Source organism: Chlorocebus sabaeus, chromosome 29, assembly GCF_047675955.1.
Source record: "Chlorocebus sabaeus isolate Y175 chromosome 29, mChlSab1.0.hap1, whole genome shotgun sequence".
NCBI classification, from domain to species: Eukaryota; Metazoa; Chordata; class Mammalia; order Primates; family Cercopithecidae; genus Chlorocebus; species Chlorocebus sabaeus.
In genome coordinates this window covers 4,488,955-4,508,751 of record NC_132932.1, presented here as the reverse complement: position 1 = coordinate 4,508,751, position 19,797 = coordinate 4,488,955, and the positions used below count along the sequence as shown (strand labels likewise).

General features: G+C 35.9%; 2 protein-coding genes across 2 annotated transcripts; both read right to left on the bottom strand.

Annotated features, from left to right (window-relative positions):
• Positions 1-875: 875 nt before the first annotated feature.
• On the bottom strand, positions 876-4,682 carry LOC103231296 (olfactory receptor 4F4). Its single transcript, XM_007990594.3, has 2 exons — positions 4,599-4,682; positions 876-1,943 (listed from the first exon to the last, which is right to left on the bottom strand). The coding sequence occupies exons 1-2, from the start codon at positions 4,680-4,682 to the stop codon at positions 972-974; spliced, it is 1,056 nt and encodes a 351-aa protein (XP_007988785.3). The 3' UTR covers positions 876-971.
• Positions 4,683-6,668: 1,986 nt separating this feature from the next.
• LOC103231295 (olfactory receptor 4F6-like) lies at positions 6,669-7,833 on the bottom strand. Its single transcript, XM_007990593.3, has one exon. It carries the CDS (start codon positions 7,766-7,768, stop codon positions 6,830-6,832), a length of 939 nt encoding a protein of 312 aa, XP_007988784.3. The 5' UTR covers positions 7,769-7,833; the 3' UTR covers positions 6,669-6,829.
• Between the last annotated feature and the right edge of the window lie 11,964 nt (positions 7,834-19,797).

Sequence of the window (19,797 nt, the reverse complement as noted above, 5' to 3'; positions counted from 1 at the left end):
TTTGAGACGGAATCTCACTCTGTTGCCCAGGCTGGAGTGCTGTGGCATGATCTCGGCTCACTGCAGGCTCCGCCTCCTGGGTTCACGCCATTCTCCTGCCTCAGCCTCCTGAGTAGCTGGGATTACAGGAGGCCGCCACCATGCCAGGCTAATTTTTTGTAGTTTTAGTAGAGATGGGGTTTCACCATTTTAACTAGGATGGTCTCGATCTCCTGACCTCGTGATCTGCCCACCTTAGCCTCCCAAAGTGCTGGGATTACAGGCGTGAGCCACTGTGCCTGGCCCCAAGTAATATACTTTGTGCCAACATGATGAGAGACTGGATCCCTCTAAATTCTTTCTACTGCTTATGAGCAGTTATACCACAGATGTCAAATACCTAGAAGGCACATTTCACATTGGCAAAATTACTCTTCCAATCACTCCTGATAATGCCCTCATGGATTGTGAGTTGTTACAGTGGTGGGAGGGTGAAGTATGAACGCTTATAATGGGAGGCATTTGTTTTTCAAACCTCTTAAAAGTTGACATATATCTCCTTACCACTAAGCATATATTTTTTAAATTAAGCATGTGACAGTTCTTTTTTTATGTTTTTCACAAAATGGGCCAAATAAAAATAGTAAAAAATTTATAAGCTAGGCTATATTTTCTCTCCTTTCTTCTACTAAACTTCTACTAAACACACAGGAAGGTACAGGTGTACACAAATACTATGTTTATGCCTTTCTTTGTTTTAAGAATTAACAAAATAATATTTTGAAAGCATGATAACTTTGTATCTATATTCCAAAATATAACACACAAGTTGTTGAAAGATAAATTGAGGCAATGTATGTGAAAGTTCCTAGACGATTACTAAATTATATGGGAATGAAAGGCACAATTTTCATGAGCTTTTACTAAATACCTTACCAACTTCACTACATTTTATGTCATTATCTGAGATTAATCTCACAGTGATATAAGATTTAAGACTTTACACTAGAATGCACATCCCATTTTCTCAGCCGTCTTATTGCAGTCTTCATGTCTTTGTTCCTCAGTGTGTATATAATTGGGTTCAAGAGAGGGGTGATCACAGAATAAAATACAGCAAGGAATTTATCTAATGACTTGATGGGGAATGGCCAGGCGTAAATAAAGACACATGGTCCAAAGAATAAAAGAACTACTGTGATGTGAGCAGTCAAAGTGGACAGAGCTTTGGATGACCTATCTGAAGGGCGACGTTGGATGGTCATTAGGATGATAGTGTATGAGATGATTAGAAGAACAAAAGAACACACAGTGAACACACCACTGTTAGCAATGACCATAATATCTAGCTTGTAAGTATCTGTACAGGCAAGTTTGATTACCCTAGGAAGGTCACAATGAAAGCTATCGACCTCATTGGGACCACAGAAGGGTAAGTGAATGGCAAAGGCCAACTGGCTCACTGAATGGAGAAAGCCAATTCCCCATGCAACAGCCATAATGCCGACACATGCATTGCCACACATAATTGTAGTATAGTGCAGGGGTCTGCATATTGCTACATATCTGTCAAAGCCCATGGCTATGAGGATTACCATCTCACTCCCACCAAAGAAGTGAAGGAGAAATATCTGAACAAGGCAGCCCTTGAAAGAGATGGCTTTGCGCTGGCTGAAAAAGTCAGTAATCATCTTGGGGGCTGTGACTGAAGACAGAGACAGATCAATGACTGAGAGGTTGGCTAGCAGAAAGTACATGGGAGAGTGAAGGTGGGAGTCAGATACCACTGTTATGACAATAAGAAGGTTTCCAAACACGATTCCTCCATAGAATACAAAAAACAACACAAATAGGAAGATCTGGAGTTCCTGAGAATCAGAGAGACCCAGAAAAATGAATTCAGTCACTATGGAGTTATTTGTTTCACTCGTTGATTCATTCCAGAAAGTAGCCGCTTCAGTTACCTTGAAGAAGAGCATGAGAACGAAGTCAGAATTATTATATTCAGATTCAAAGCCTCATTTTGTATCATTCTGCTCACTCTTACAGTGACTTTCTATACTTGATTACTTAAAGACATTCAGAATTCAACAACCAAAGATCATAATTTTATCTCACACTACTTCCCTGGCTATGCCTTATAATTCAGTTATCTTGATCTTCTCAGTGTCTCCATTAATGTTAGGTTTATCCCTAATATAAAATACCATTATTTATGCTTGTCTCTCTGCCAGATTAAGTCTATGCCACAACCCTATGTTTATCTCCTTTTTCTTTGAACTACAAAACAGTTCGTAGCACACATGTTATTTGGTGATATTAAAGTTCTTAAGAGAAAAAAAAATAGGCCAAAATGAAATGAAAGATTAAAAATAGAAAAAAGAAAAAATAATATCATAAATATAATGCTTAAAAATTAAGAGAGGATAAAAGAATAGGGAATTCAAAAGTGAAGTGAGAAAAAGTGAGGAAAATGCAATAAAGTTTAAATGAGAGAAAGCGTGAAGGAGTTTCATAGGAGATAAAATTGGTAAGAGATTTTGGAATGCTTTCTAAAAGATTTCTGTTTTATTATAGAGACAAGAAATACTGAAGAATTTTGAATGATTGTTTAATTTAGCTCTGGACTCTATGTGAATTGGAAGGGAAGGAGCTTGGGAATGAAGCCAAGTAATTATTTTAAGCCTAACAATAGGTAATAACTACAGGTTGTGGTTGTGTGAGCAGGAAAGGGGTGAATGAATACCTGTAAGAGCCCATCGAGCAGCATATTAAAGTGGTTAAGATGTGAGCTTGTGTGCCAGGCTTGTGTTCAAATCCTGGGTATATCTACTATGTATCTGAATGACCTTAGACAAGTTACTTAAGTGATTTGAGTCTTATGCCCACATCCAGAAAAGATAGGTGATAATGGCACATCTTTATAGAAGTTCTGTGAGGATTGGATATGACCAGGTATATAAATTTTCTAGCAAATAGTAATGGTCAATATGTAATAGCCATTATTAAGGTACTGATAACAATATAGTTTTTCAGCAAGATGTGGAAAATAAAAAAAAAAAAAGTTATTCCAGTGTCTTTAGTCTAAGTAATTGGGAACATTGTGATGGCTTTAACTCTGATAATAATTATAACAAGCACTAGTATAACAATATTTTAGATAGAGATCCCTTTTAGGAGCAGAAACAAATACAGAAAAAGGTAAAGGATAATGATAACTGTCTAGACACGAGGCGGTATTGTTGGGGCATCTTTGTAAGTTGCTATCTGCTAGGTGAGAGACTGAACACTGACTTCTGGGCGTAAGTTGAGAGCCTTTTCAATTGTGTATGGAGGAGAAAAAATAAGTACTGTTTCAAGAAGTTTTGCAGTGAAGAGAAGTATCAAATAAAAGGTATCCTGAAGGTGAGGTATAGCCATAGTAACAATCTTTAGATTAGGTATAAGAGTTAATGGGCAAGTAAGATGTAAAAGAGAGAAGTGGAAATTGATGACTAACATTCCATGGGAGATGTGAAGGTATGGAGTTTATGCTTGGCATCTTTTTTGGAGGAATACTGTTATTTATTTTTTGCTGTTTTTTAAATCACAGTAATTCACAGTGCTTGGAAATTCCACTTTTCTCTTTACTACTCTGAATCCCATGTCTTAGTCTTACACACGCAAGCAGCACATTACTGTTTTTAAAGTCCTATAAAAATTTAGTGATTCTAAATATTTTTAAGGATAAAGAGAAGTCTAATAGTGGAATAAATCATCAACATTCACTTCAGTTCTCTTCTGCTTAGCACAGTAGTAAATATAATCATACTAATCATTGACAGTACAAATGATAGGATTTTTATTGTGAGATAATTTCTGTCCTGACTGATTGGTTGAACTGTTTCTTTTGAATCAAAGTGTGCAATTTAGAATAGACCTTAGATATGTGTTGATATAAAATTAATTCATTTCATTGATCAACAAGGACAAACTTGAAATCATATTTCCACATGAAATATGCCAAGGATGAGGTTGACCCAAGGGTTCTCATCTGTAGCAAAATACTTTCTATGATGGTTGTTGTTAGTAAGAATTCATGAATGCTTTTCTTTAGCAAAAGGAATTTCTTGCTAACATAGTTAAGACATCTCTCTCCTGAATTTATGCTGCGGAGGGGATCCTTCACCACCATAATTCTTTCAAAGCTCATTTCTGACTTTCCAAATATTATTCAAAAAAAATTTAGAAGAATTGTATTTATTCTAAGTTGAACATTAAGTTTAGGCCCATTAAAGGAGTTCTTCAGAATCTTATGCACTCATTGTAGCAACCAGGAAGAGCCAGTCACTGTCGAAAGGTAAAATCTTTCATGCCGTAGATTATTCTTGGAATTCAACCATTAGAATTTTGCATTTACAAAAAAACCTTTTACCTAGGTTTAAAGAAAAATGCCTTGTGTGTCCTTATAATATGTCTCAGTGAGATGGAAGTAGGCATTTGGGTTCTGCCACAAATTCACAGTGTGATCATGGGAATATCATTTAAAAATCTCTGGGCCTTAGCTGTCCTGTTTTTAAATGAGTTTATTCCATCAAAAACTCTAAAAATCCTCACAACTCTAACAGTATGATTTGTACTTTTATGTGAAAGAAATGCCCCAAACCAGGTTTCACTGGTATTATAAAAAGGAGGGAAGGAGGTGGGCAAGAAACACCTGACATGGAGAAAGATGGGGAAGAGGACCATTAAATGGGGAGAAAAGAACAAATTAGCCCAGAAGAGTAAGGAGGAGGACTCGACAATTGTTGCCAGCATAATACTTATAACAAGGGTTATTCTTACTAACATTATTCATATTAATTCCTCTAAGTATTTAAGCTAACTCTACAGAATCCTTTCATTTTCCCAGAAGGTAAACACAAAATGGAATTATGCAGAATGGATTCCTACTAATAGAATCATCTCATTGTCAATAAAATGCTACAATTTGGTTCATTCTTCTAATATATTTGTTTCCACCTACCTTCTTCATAACTGGAAGAGACTACAGGAAATTTCAGAGAATGAGGAGTACAAATTTCCCTTTATGTGTACTCCCTTCAAGCATAAAAATTTTAAGAGAATAATATATAGTGAATTGTTCTTTTTAGTAAACCACTTGGCTAATTAAGAGCCTTTATGAATGGACCAGATGTACCTGAAGAGATCTGGGAATAGCCAGTCTGAACTTTGTGTACTGAGACTAACTTTTATAGTCTCACAAGTTTTCCCTTGGCCATTAGAGAAAACACACAGAATTTTCTTGAATTAGAGGACATTGCCAAAAATTTTTTGGTTTATTTGAATATTTTTGCTATCTCACTGAGTCTAAAGGTGCTAGAACTTAAAGTATATGTATAAAAAAAGAACCACAGCAAAACAAATATAATAAAGTTACAAAATTAAAATCCAGATAGGTTAACAAGAGAGTAAGTAATAATGCTTCGATTTTAGAAAAAGAGGAATGCTTAGAACTTTTATGACCAACTTGTGGACAAAATATAGAAAAATTGCTTTGACCCATAAAAAAACCTCACTTCTTGTAACTTATTTTATTTTGCATCTTTAATTACCATGCAGTAGTTAAAAGTGAGCTGAGTGAGTCACCACAATTAATGTTTCTTAAAACAGTCATAGAAATATATCCAAGTGATGTCTCAGTTGTGTTCCTGGACCACCAAGCTTACCAGGTTTTACCTGAAAGATGTCAATCATCTTCTTTGACCTAAGCACCTTAAGTGCAGACACATTAAATGTTCTTTTAAGATCACAATGGAGTCTCTCCTCCAGGAAATAAATCTCTTCAAATACTTTTAGGTTGTAGATGCTTTTTAGGAATGACTCGAGTAATGCTTTGAAGAAGATTTCAAGGGCAATACGATTGTGTTGTTAAAAAGTGTAACACAGACAAATTTTGCATAATACAGAGTACTAGAGTCTATTTCTAAAATAACATTGTACAAAACATATTGACAATCAAACTGCAAATAATACTTACAGAGTTGTGACAACCTGTTGACCCTGCCATTTATCTAACTTAAAGTACAGTTGAAATAGAAAGTGTTTCTTCCTTAATTTTAGCACTTACTCATTTATATAAACCCATATTTTATCCATTGGATCTATGTAATTTCCATAAGAAAATTAATTTCCACTGATGCTTATTATCAGTATAAAAATGCTGATAAATAAACCTAGGTCATATATATATATATATATGTATGTGCTTATATACAGATACAAAATAACCACATGAAAATTAAAGATGGTCATTGCTGTTAATAATTTAAGTATATGCATTAGATAGAAATATGTAATACTTTATTTTTTATGATTAACAAAAATTGTTGCAACTTTATCTGAAATAAAATTATTAGAATTAATACATTCTTTTTTGCAGATTTCGGTTTTTTTTTTTGTTTTTTTTTTTGAGACGGAGTCTCGTTCTGTCGCCCAGGCTGGAGCGCGGTGGCCGGATCTCAACTCACTGCAAGTTCCGCCTCCTGGATTTAAGCCATTCTCTTGCCTCAGCCTCCCGAGTATCTGGAACTACAGGTGCCCGCCACCTCGTCCCGCTAGTTTTTTGTATTTTTTGGTAGAGACGGGGTTTCACCGGGTTAGCCAGGATGATCTCGATCTCCTGACCTCGTGATCCGCCCGTCTCGGCCTCCCAAAGTGCTGGGATTACAGGCTTGAGCCACCGTGCCCGGCCGATTTCTCAGTTTTTTAAGGCAATACTAAAAATGTGCACATTCCGTAGTGATCATGGTGATCATAAGAGTCTCTATGGTCAATGGCATTTATCCTGTGCTCTCATCAACCAAATCCGTTATGTCATCTCCCTAGAATTTAAAATCTGTTGACTTAGCCTTCTCATTGCAACCTTCATATCTTTGTTCCTTAAAGTATAGATGGCAGGATTTAAGACAGGGGTGACAACGAAGTTCACGATGGCAAAAAATTTATCCAATGACTTAGTAGGGAAAGGCCACACATAGAGAAATATACATGGAGCAAAAAACAAAACCACTACAGTCATGTGAGCTGACAAAGTGAAGAATGCTTTGGATAAATCATTTGAGGAACGTCGTCGGACAGTGACCAGAATAAAGATGTACGATACAATTAAGAAAAAGAAGGTGCCCATAGATATGAATCCACTGTTGGCAGTGACCACAAATTCTAGCCCGTAAGTGTCCATGCATGCAAGTTTAATAACCCGAGGGAAATCACAATAAAAGCTCCCCACATTGTTAGGGCCACAGAAGGGTAAATTTATGACAAAAACAAACTGAGACATAGCATGAATCACTCCAATGACCCAAGCTGCTACTACCAAAAGCACACACATTTTGGGATTCATAATAGTTAGATAGTGGAGCGGCCTGCAGATTGCAGTGTACCTATCATATGCCATGACTATCAGCAGCACCATTTCAACTCCTCCCGTAACATGGATAAAGAACATTTGTATCATACAATTACGGAAGGAAATAACTTTACATTCAGTAGAAAGATCATAGATCAGCCTAGGAACTGTAGTAGAAGAAAGGCTCAAGTCAATGAGCGATAGGTTGGCCAGCAGAATATACATGGGGGAGTGTAAGTGAGGATCAAAGATCACTGTCAACACGATGAAGAGGTTTCCCAGGATAATTCCCACATAGAATAAAGAGAAGAAGAGAAGAAGAAAAAACTGCATTTCCAAGGATTGTGCAAGTCCAAGTAATACAAATTCTGTTACCACAGAGTCATTTACTTGGTCCATTGAATCAGATAGAAGGGAAGACTCTGAAGCAACCTGAAAGAAAAGAAGGAATCAACTTAGTGGGACTGAAAATAATGTGTTAAGTGTTAATAATTTAAAATTTATTATTAACAAATCTTTTATTTGATAATAGATTTTTTAAAAATAGTGGGAACCCAGGGTATAAAATGTTAATGTAATATGGACAAAGCTGTGCTTGTAGGCAGTTTATTGCTTTAAATGTTCTCGTTTTCTCAAATACATGAACTTATTAGCATCTTAAGAAAGTGGAAAAGAATGCATAAAAACTCAAAAAATTCAGGCAAAAAACGGTAAAAAACAAAAATAAAGAAATATGAAATCCCAGAAAATGGCAAGATTGTATACAAATATATAAAAATATATTAAGTAGTTTTAAAAATACAGAATATTAAAAAATGTAATCAATAATAACATTAAATAAAAATTAGAAATGAGAATGCAAATGCATAATTACAGTTAAGGTACCTCTGAAAGCTGTTTCCTACATGTGCGTATAATGATCTACCCAGCACTAACGCGTGAATCATACTTGAATTTGAAATGCTGTACAGACAAAAGGTTGATATCTTCATAATATAAAAAATAGTTTAAACTATTTCACGAAATCTCCAAGACCTAATAAATGAACAAATGAAGGAAGAATTAAAATGTAAGCTATACATCTATTTGTATATATAGATATATGTGTGTGTGTGTCTTAGAAATCAAATAAATATGATACAATTTAATACTATTATTTTTCTGTTAAATTAGGAAAAAGTTTTACAGGCCAGGCATGGTGGCTTACGCCTGTAATCCTAGCACTTTGGGAGGCTGAGGAGGGTGGATCATGAGGTCAAGAGATTGAGACCATCCTGTCCAACATGGTGAAAACCCGACTCTACTAAAAATAACAAAAATTAACTGGGTGTGGTGGTGCATGCCTGTAGTCCCAGCTACTTGGGAGGCTGAGGCAGGAGAATAGCTTGACCCCAGAAGGCAGAGGTTGCAATGAGCCGAGATCGCGCTACTGCACTTCAGCCTGGCAATGGAGACTCTGTCTCAAAAAAAAAAAAAAAAAAAAAAAAAAAAAAAAGTTTTACAATTATTATTACCCAAACTGGCTGAGGATCAGTGAAACTGACACTTTTATACACTGCTAGAGGGAATATAGACTGATTCAAACCTTAAAATATTTTGAAATCATGTATCAAGAATTTTAAGTCCATGCCTTTTGGTGCAATAATACTCTTGGAATTCTATTTGTACAGAAGAAGTTTTCAGCATAGAAATATTCATCATACTTTATTGACAGTGATAAAATCTTGAAATGATTTAAATACCAAACATTAGGTTTAAGTATAATGTATGTACATGATGGACTGTAATAACAGTTATTAAAATAAATATTGATAGACACATTTATAATAACATTGGGAAGACTTTTCTTAAAAATACTAAAAGTAATAATGGTAAACAAATTGCATAGTACAACATTTTAAATAACAGTTGCTTTTGATTTTTAAAAGAGCTTTACAAAGCTCTAAAGCTCTGTTTCTAGATTTTGAAATATCTTTCGGTGTATATGTACATACTGTATATATATTTTGACAAAACATCAAATGGCATAGAAAGCTGAAGGAATAAATGGCTTATTTAGAATTTTGAAAACTAGGACTGACTCTTATAAGAGGGCAAACCAACTAAAGAAATAAAGAACTCTACCACTTCCCTCATCTAATCAATCATTTTTACAACGACTATAATGTTTTCATAGATGGAATTCTCAAGGAGGTATAGTTAAGTAAGTGAAGAGTCCTGATTAAACTTCTTGAACTTAGTGTAATGCTATCATGAAATGGAAACCTCTTGAGACATTCCATCCAGGCAGTTGCCAAGCATCTCGCCTGCCTCACTTTGACCAGAGCTGGCCATACTGAAAGAATTCTGGTAATCATTAAATAATTATAAGAAACATTAATGCTCGGGTGCTCTTATCAAGTTCAGAGTGAGTGAGGCTAGTAATGATGAAGTAGGAAATATTAAGAGATACACAATAAATGGTCAAAGAAATGCAATATAGTACAATGGGATAAGAAGAGATAATATTTTGGGACGAATATGGCAGATGGAGAAAAATAGATTTGATTTCTATCTCCACAATATGCATGCATTTTTTAAAACTCTCAGTCAATTTGTGTATGGCTTTCTACCTTCTGTCATCTAGGTATTCTCTTAAATGCTCTTTCCAGCATTTTCTGAATGAAATACATATGGATGATCTCTGGCTTGTGATAGTTTGATCTACAATTGTTTGACTTTACAATGGTGAGAAAGTGACATGCATTCAGAAGAAACTGTACTTGAGAATAGTAGTCAATATATTATGTGAGCTGTTCAATACTTTATTATAAAATAGGCTTTGTATTAGGTGATCTTATATAAGCTAAGTGTTCTGAGCACATTTAAGGTAGGTTAGGCTAAACTGTGATGTGAGGTAGATTAGGAATATTCAATGCATTTTGACTTATGGTGGATTTATCAGGACATAACGCTATTATAAATCAGAAAGCATCTGTACATTTTTAAACTATGTTTTACTATTTTTACTTCATTCATACTGCTATCCCTGGACTTCTTGCCCATATTTAGATCACCCAGATCACAGGGGCTTAGGAACAAAGAATTTTGGGAGAGGAATTGAACCTGGGAAGCATTATAGAGTAAATAAGATTATGCCTGGGAGGTTTCATGGAAATGTCCTTTATGATGCTGAGCAGAAGGTGTTTGGTGACTTACTGAGCTCAACACAAATTCATAAGTATTTATTTATAAGGAAATAAAGTTGAAGCTGAAGAATCATGTTTACTGCTTAGGATCAAGTGTTTTTCCTGTTAAAACTAAGATACAATATATAAACCAAGCACTCTAGGACTCTCATCATGAAAGTGATATTTCATCTTATAAGATCATTTACAAAACAATTAAAGCAATTGATGTCTGAATTACTTTTCAGATTTGGAGATTCCTATTACTACTGAAATTCATATTGCTACTGAAATGGTGTTTGTCTTGGAGTGTGGGTGATCATTAATTTTTTTAAAGAGGAAAATTCCAAGCTACATGAACCTATTAGTCTAAAGACTGAAAAATTATCTTTATAACATGAATATTTACCATTTTAAAATAAAACAATCACAATCCAAAATATGAAACTATGGGTGTTCAATATCAGTGTGGAGGAGTCAGAGTCAATAGAATGTTTAAAGAGAGTAAAAAGGAAAGGGAAGAATAAAGATGAATTGGAAAGAAAGGTGGAGAATGAAAGAAGGGTCAGGTGAAGGAATAAGAAAGGATCCTAAAGAAAAAAGAGAAGGATAAAATGATGATCGAAAGAAGCATTGGTGGAACATGGTACGTGTTTACCTAGGTTACCTTCATGGCTTAAAGCAATATACATTGATGCATTACGAACACCTGAAAGAGTAGATTTTACTTGAGTTTTCATACACTGTTTATGTATATTGTCACTGCAAACATGGAAAGTAAAAGAAAAGCTGTAGGAAATAGTCACTGATGTGGAGAAAAGTTAAGACTTTAAGCTTGTGAGTGAATGGGTGTGATAATGAGGTATGGTGGGGTGGAATGTATAGTTGGCTATCACTGGTAGTGGTTCCGCTAACTAACAGGTGAGTTCTAGTTCTCTCCTAAAAGAATTAGGGAATAAGTAATCAAAATATGCCTTTAGCCTCCAGGCAGTATTTTACTTATTCTAATGTTTGTAGCTTTTCATAAATGTAAAACTAAAGTCCATGAGTGCAGGGAAACTTTTTACTTTGTTCAGTGCTGTATTACCTGCCCAAAACAGTGCCTGCCTCATAGAAAAAGCTCAAGAAATACTTGATGAATGAATTTTCTAAAAAACAGAGTAATAAATTATTAATATGAGAAATAAATAGTAGCCCCCACAAAAACAGAGAGAAGTTGCATTTTAAAGTACTCCTCCACAAGCTTGTATTTGTTGATGAAAACTCAGTAGTATAAAAAAGGGATTATTTAAATAAGTGAAGAAAGTCCCACCCCTTCTGTTACAAACATTTGGAATTATTACATATTATTGTTGAAGAAATCCTGATGACCCAAAGGAGCTTGTTTGGAGGAAAAGAACATGTGTTTGATTTCTCTGCCTTCTTAGGAAACACTGGTGACTTTGGGAAACTCCTAGGAGTTCTTCAGAAGCCAAGTTTCCATAGAGTTTGTCATCTTTCCTATTGGAGATTTAAAATTTGTCAGTCATTTAGGATCTGGGACACATATCTTCAAACAGGAAATGCAGACATACATTAAACAAAAAAGGATGTTCAGATTATAGTTTTGTACAGAAGTGGGAAAGAACTTTGAGATTCTGCAGGTAGAAAAAGAAACAACAGTGTGTTTAAATGGCTAACAATACATTCAAGAAGTCAGAATCAGAAGTCAGACCTCCTAAATTCCAGTTTAATGGCCTTTCTCAATAGTGGTCTATGCTTTCTTAGTAGAAACAGTCTTTAGAAAAACCTAGAAGCCCATATATGTTTGACAGGATCACTGTAACCTATTGGAAGAACCCTCTTATTTCTTGAGTTCTTATTTTGTTTTAAAATAAAATTAGCCTTCCCTTCCTAAAAGATTATTTCTTCTTTTTCACAGGGCATTTCTCTTCCCAACTCCCTTTCTTATTTCTTCAAACAACCTTGAGCAGTTCCATTTTAGAATTCATAGCCATCAGCTCCTCTGTACCCTCCCCTGGGATAAGGCCAGAATCTTTCTGAATCTGAGATAACCTCTCAGCCTATGCATTGTCTGGAGTGTTCCAATGTGGAGGAAGATAATACCAAAAGAGAGAGAATCATACCAGACTATAGGAGGTAAAGACTTGAGATTCCCTTCCTCTGGTTTAAAACTAAATCTGGTTTTCAAATAGGATGGGAATAACTGAGACCAGACATCTCCTTTTCGCAGTGGAAAATGAAGTTTATAACGAATTGGAGAGAATGAAAGTCAGAAAACTATGCATCTTTAAAGAACTTCATACTAAGGGGACAAACTGAAATTATCATAGGGGTTTATACGTGGGATTAGTTTTATAAGACATAATTTAATCATTAAATTTTGAAAAGAGTGTGGAAGAAAAAGATAAAATATTTCAGAAAGCAGAAGATTTGGGGCACAAATATTTTACAGAAGAGAAGAAATTGAAAAGGAGTTTAGAAGGATAGAGAGATAGAAGCAACCATGACAGGAAAAGTTTTGTAATTAAAAGCATCTCTTTTACCTTTCTTTTCAGTCATAGGATGTGCATTTTTAGAGGGAGAAATTCAGATAACTTCATCTTCATTTATGTAATTAATACCCCAAAGACAAAGCTATATATAAGATCCTTCATATTGGAAAGGAAGCTAATTACCTGCACAGGAGAGTGACCCACTGATGCTGCTGAGACAGGCAATACCCAGCCCATTATTAGTTTCTCTGGGGGACTAGATCTCTGAGTCACACTATTTCCCCAAGAGAAAAGTATCAAAAGAATTGCCTGCTGATGAAATAGAGGGAAAGAAGGAAGGATTTGAGGTACTATATTGGCTAGTAAAAAAGAATCCCCATTTAGCATGGGTAATTTTAGCGTATGAATTGTTTGGAGTGACTGAGATGAGGGAGTGAAAATATATTCAGGGTGGACAGACATACCTTCACTTATGGTACCATGAATGAAATTTAAAGAAATAAATCTAAAACATCTGATCTTTAAATACAGTGCCCATAATTGATAATAGGTGAATAAGCAGATCCTTCTCCTGTTATCAGTTACAGCAAATGTTTACCTCTGGATGCCTACCTGTGCTCCCAAACTTTAGGGTGTTGGGGATGAAGGTTTCTTTGAAAGTTTTTGACCTTTATCCTTCCTGAATTGACTGGTTACAATTCAAACTTATATATTTTGGATCAACTTTTTCAGAGGTATTGGAAAAACAGATACAAATATAAAAGCAAAATTATAGAGAGTCATTCTGAGTTGTCTGTAACAAGAGTATGTTTCCATGAGGGTGAGATAATAATACAACAAAGGACCTGTATTGAGCCATTGAGACAAGCCTAGTAGATCCCCCCTGGAGAAGCCTGGTTTTATTATTGATGTGCAGACACAGAAAAATCTAATCTCCAGGTTATCATGGTGACCTGAAAGTGCAAAGGCTCTACCTTGGTTTACAGTGGCATTTGTTTAGATCTGTATTTCATTTTCTCTTGTTCAGAAATGAGGAAAATGATTTTCTCTAGAACAGTGCAGAATAAGAAATGTTGGTTAATCCCAAATTAATTTTTGAAAAATAGTAACATTCCAAAAAGATGTAAGCAGAATAATGTGGGCAGAAATATTTACTAAAATTAGGATACACAGTCAGTTACATGAATAATTGTCTACATAAGATGAGGTAAAACAGTTTAGGTGCTTAGCGAAACCACAACTACAGTGACATGAGAGGAAAATCTCTTCTGTTGCCCCTACATAGTTCTCTTCTGCAACACAGTGAGCAGTACATAAGTCATTCTGTTATGCCAATGTGCTCCTGTCCTGATGTGCCATTGTTCTAAGTGGGAAACTGGGGTACCAGGCAGAACAGCTTATTGAAATGAATGAAGGAGGATCTAGGCAGAAATAAGTTTTAGGCACTTGGCCAGGCAGATACAGAACATGTTGTGATTTGAAGGCTATCTCCCGAGGCATGAATCATGGGTTTTCTTGGCAGCAAAAGGCTTTTGGGGTAACAGAGAAGCTGGAGTTGTTAATGAAGAGTTCATGAGACCTAGGAGTACAAGAGAGCACTGAGAGTGATAATTTACAGGCTTCTTCACCTGAGATTGACTCAAGATTGGAGTTGGCTTAAGCTGCAAAAGGAATTCATTAGTGGATTTCACCCCAGAGACTTGAGGTGATGCAGGCAGAGGAAATTGAGAATAAAAAAGGAGATTAAAAAGAGAAGGAAGTGTTTTTGTTTTTGTTTTTATTTTTTTTGTTTTTTGTTTTTTTTTGCTCTTTAGACTTTTTAAAAAATTATTATTACACTTTAAGTTCTAGGGTACACGTGCACAATGTGCAGGTTTGTTACATATGTATACATGTGCCATGTTGGTGTGCTGCACCCATTAACTCGTCATTTACATTAGGTATATCTCCTAATGCTATCCCTGTCCCCTACACCCTCCACACAATAGGACCCGGTGTGTGATGCTCCCCTTCCTGTGTTCAAGTGATCTCATTGTTCGATTACCACCTATGAGCGAGAACATGTGGTATTTGGTTTTGTTCTTGTGATAGTTTGCTGAGAATGATGGTTTCCAGTTGCATCCACCAAATGTCCATCAGTGACAGACTGGATTAAGAAAATGTGACACATATACACCATGGAATACTATGCAGCCATGAAAAAGGATGAGTTCATGTCCTTTGTAGGAGAAGGAAGTTCTTTAGTTGTATGTCCTGTGATTGAATGTAAGAAGAAAGCTGAAGCATCATTCAATACATTAGTCACGTTGCAAAAGTTTTACCCTTTGCTATATTTATGATGTGATAGAGGTGAACATGACAAAGTCTTACTCATGTCAAACTTAACATGTAATGAGGAAGACATCATTGCATGAGAAATTTTGAGGGCTGTTAGTCTTACAAAAGAGGTACTAGGCAGTGCTAGAGGAATATACAATGCAAGGAACTCTTCTGGACTCAGGTTCTGGGAAGTCTCCCTGATAAAATGATGACACTGAAAGCTGAATAATGAACAGATGTTAAGAGGCAAAACATGAAGGACAAATATTGTATACAAAATGATTAGCTAGTGGAAAGCCCCAGAGTTGATAGAATTTAAAATTTCCAGGCAAGTAAGAGAAAACCAAATTGGATCTGGAGTTGCAGGGAAAGAGTATGCTCTTCTCTGAGACTGAAGAAGAGGAAGGAAGCCAGGTCTTGGATGGTCTACTATACCATGATAATGTACCATTGGATGGTCTACTATACCATGATAATGTACCATTGGATGGCCTACTATACCATGATAATGTACCATTGGATGGTCTACTATACCATGATAATGTACCATTGGATGGTCTACTATACCATGATAATGTACCATTGGATGGTCTACTATACCATGATAATGTACCATTGGATGGTCTACTATACCATGATAATGTACCAGTTTAAGGGCAGGGAAGCATGTGAAGCGTCTTTAGCAAAATAATTACATGCTTTGATTAATTTTTTTTTCTTTTACTGAAGTGTAGATAATGGGATTTTAAATGGGAAGATCACATAGGTGACTATATTCTCTTCCAAAAATGGCATAGGTAGGCTTAAACAAGAATAATGGCATTACAGATGAAAATAAAGGAACATATGTAAGAGCTCTTTGGAAGTTAGAATAAATAAGACTTGATGATTTATTGATTTTGGGGTATGGGGGAGAAAGAAATCTATTATTTTTCCCAGATTTTGGGTTGTGCAACTAGGTAACTATTTGGTACAAATTATTGTGACTGAGAACAATGAAAGAAGAGTAGTTTTGAGAAGAGGAAGGCTAGTTTAGTTGCAGATTTGTTGAGTGGAAGACCTTGTGTGGCATCCAGGAAAGCAGGAGGTTAGATTTGTGGATTATGAACTCAAGAAATAGTACCAGGGCCAGGTGCAATGGCTTGTCCCTGTATTCTCAGCTACTTGGGAGGCTGAGGCAGGCAGATTCCTTGAGGTCAGGAGTTGAGACCAGCTTCAGCAACATAGTGAGACCCTGCCCCTTAAAAAGGAAAGAATGAATGAAAGTATTGGGGGAATCTGCCCCCAATATTTCACTGCAGGTTCTTTCTATTTTCCATAAGTGTCAGCCGGCTGAGAAATAAAGAGAGACAGTACAAAAAGAGGAATTTTACAGCTGGGTCACTGGGGGTGACATCACATATTGGTAGGACTGTGATGCCTGCCTAAGTCTCAGACCAGTAAGTTTTTATTAAGGGTTTCAAAAGGGGAGGGGATGTAAGAACAGGGAGTAGGTACAAAGATCACATGCTTCAAAGGGCAAAAAGCATAACTACTAATAAGGGTCTAACAAAGATCATATGCTTGTGAGGGAAGAGGACAAAGGGAAAAGGCAGAACCTCTGATAAGGGTCCAACAAAGATTACAGGGCAAAGGGCAAAAACAGAACCACTGATAAGGGTCTATGTTCAGTGGTGAATGTATTGTCTTGATAAACATCTTAAGCAACAGAAATCAGGGTTCAAGAGCAGAGAACTGGTCTGACCACAGATTTACCAGGGTGGAGTTTTTCCCCACTGTAGTAAGCTTGAGGGTTCTGAAGGAGACCAGCTCGTATCTCACTCCTCATCTCAACCACATAAGACAGACATTCCCAGAGTGGCCATTTATAGACCTCCACCCAGGAATGCATTCCTTTCCCAGGGTATTAATATTAATATTCTTTGCTAGGAAAAGAATTTAGTGATATCTCTCCTACTTGCATGTCCATTTATAGACTCTTTGCAAGAAGAAAAATATGGCTTTTTTTTCCTGACCCCACAGCAGTCAGACCTTATGGTTATCTTCCCTCGTTCCATAAAAATCGCTGTTATTCTGTTCTTTTTCAAGGTGCACTGATTTCATATTGTTCAAACACACATGTTTTACAATCAATTTGTACAGTTAACACAAGTATCACAGTGGTCCTGAGGTGACGTACATCCTCAGCTTACGAAGATAACAGGATTATGAGATTAAAGTAAAGACAGGCATAAGAAATTATAAAAGTATTATTTGGGAACTGATAAAAGTCCATGAAATCTTCACAATTTATGTTCCTCTGCTGTGGCTCCAGCTGGTTCCTTCATTCGGGGGCCCTGATTTCCCACAACATGAAAGGAAAGGGAGAGGAGGGGAAGGGGAAGGGAAAGGAGAAAGGGAAGGGAAGATAATACAAGGTTTGAGAGCCCCTAGTGTTTAGATGGTAATTAAAGCTGTGGGAATGGGTGATATGTAGTGATAGAATCTAACTGAAAACAGGCCAAAGATGAAATTATGGGCAATAGGTTGATTGGTGGTTAAGCAGATGAGAAACATTCAACAAAAGACACAGGGAAGGACTTGCCTAAGCCGTAGGTGAAAAGTCAGGAAGCCGTGGTGTTTTAGAAGCCAGGTAGAGTATTTGAAGATGGGGGAGATTAGCAATGATTAAGAGAAGAAATTCTCATTTATATGAATGATAAAGCAATTATTCTAAGCAGAATAACTTAGGAAGGTTCTTGGAGAATCACAGACACCAGTTTCTCTTAATCGAGCAATTTTAATTTACAAAGTAGTAGAAACAAATACATGAAAAAAGTATGTGTAACTTCAATAGAGCTTTTATTTCAAATGTAGAAATCATCAATGAAATTGGATATGCCTCACCATTTCTAGCTTTATTCTTATCCCAAAATACCAACCACAGATGTATAAGCTCCAGGGAATCCTTTGCCTGACTAGAAAACCATATTTAAGAAACCAGTATCTCTAAACACATATCCTTGGGTGATTAGTCTCTTGTGAAACGACTAGTATTTCTACACATCTTTTTAGAATAAACTGGGATGACTGAGTTTTGGAATGTTCTCGTTTTTAGAATAATAGAGAGGCAGGAAAAAGTGTAAATACTCTGTATCTATTTTAAAGTATTGACAGCATTAAAGAACTTTACTCTCTTCCTGCAATCACTCAAATCTGAGCACAAAACTGAAATAACATCGTAAGCTGACAAAGCTCAAGATAAAGTAAAGTCTGCATTCAGGGCTTTGCACAGGTATTACATAGTTTTTTTTTTTGTTATTCTAATTTAAACAGAAATTAAAATAGAAATTTTAAAAATATACTTAAATATTGACTTATAATTTACCTAAGTTCACATTTTATTTATTCTATTTATAAGCTTACTATGAGATAAATTTATTATTTTTTGAAGCTGAAAGTAATTACAATTAGCTTGTCTCAGAAAATGTCATTCAGGAAATAGTGTTTGAATATCAAGTTTATTCCTGCAAATCAGCTTGGTTTTGTATTCTTACCTCTCTTCTCAATGGAAGTGTATGAAATTAATCTCTTCTCTGTGGTGGCAAGTTAAAGATAACTCTGATTAATCAATTTCTACATGGCACGTTTGCTGAACTATCTCCACAAATAGTAGTTCTTATCACAATAATGCTGATAGCCATGTGACTCTCAGTGTTCTTGGTGAGACTGAATCATCTTGCACTCTGGATATGCACCATTTATTATGAGATCCTGCTAGAACCTGCAATCCATTTACCCAGTCTTTCCATGGAGACTCTCATGTCTTTGTTTCTTAATGTGTAGATTCTAGACAGGGGTGAGAACAAAAGGAACAATGAACAAATATTAATCATGTGTTGTTTTAGGAAAAGGCTACACAAAGAGAAATATACAAGGCATAAAAACAAAATCCCTACTCTGATGTGATCTGACATGAAACAAATGCTTTGGATAAGTCTCCTGAAGAAGGATTCCAGATGGTCACCAAAATGAAAATATAGGATATAATTAATAAGAAACAGGCAGCCATGGATATAAGCCCACTGTTAGCAATGACTACAAACGCTAGTTTGTAAATGTCTACACAAGCAAGTTTTATGACACAAGGAAAATCACAGTGAAAACCATCTACTTTATTACAGCCACAAAAAGGCAAGTTTATGGCAAAAACAAACTGAGATACAGCATGGATTATCCTGACTATCCAGGATGCCTCTAACAAAGGAAACATACATTTTGGGGTTCATTGTGGTCAGGTAATGGGGAGGCTTACAGATTGCAGAGTACCTGCTATATGCCATGGTTATGAGCAGCACCATCTCAATTTTACCCATGACGCGAATGAAAAATATCTGTGTCATGTATCTTGGAAAAGAAATGATACTGCAGTTAGTGAAAAGGTCAGAACTGTAGTATAAGAAAGACC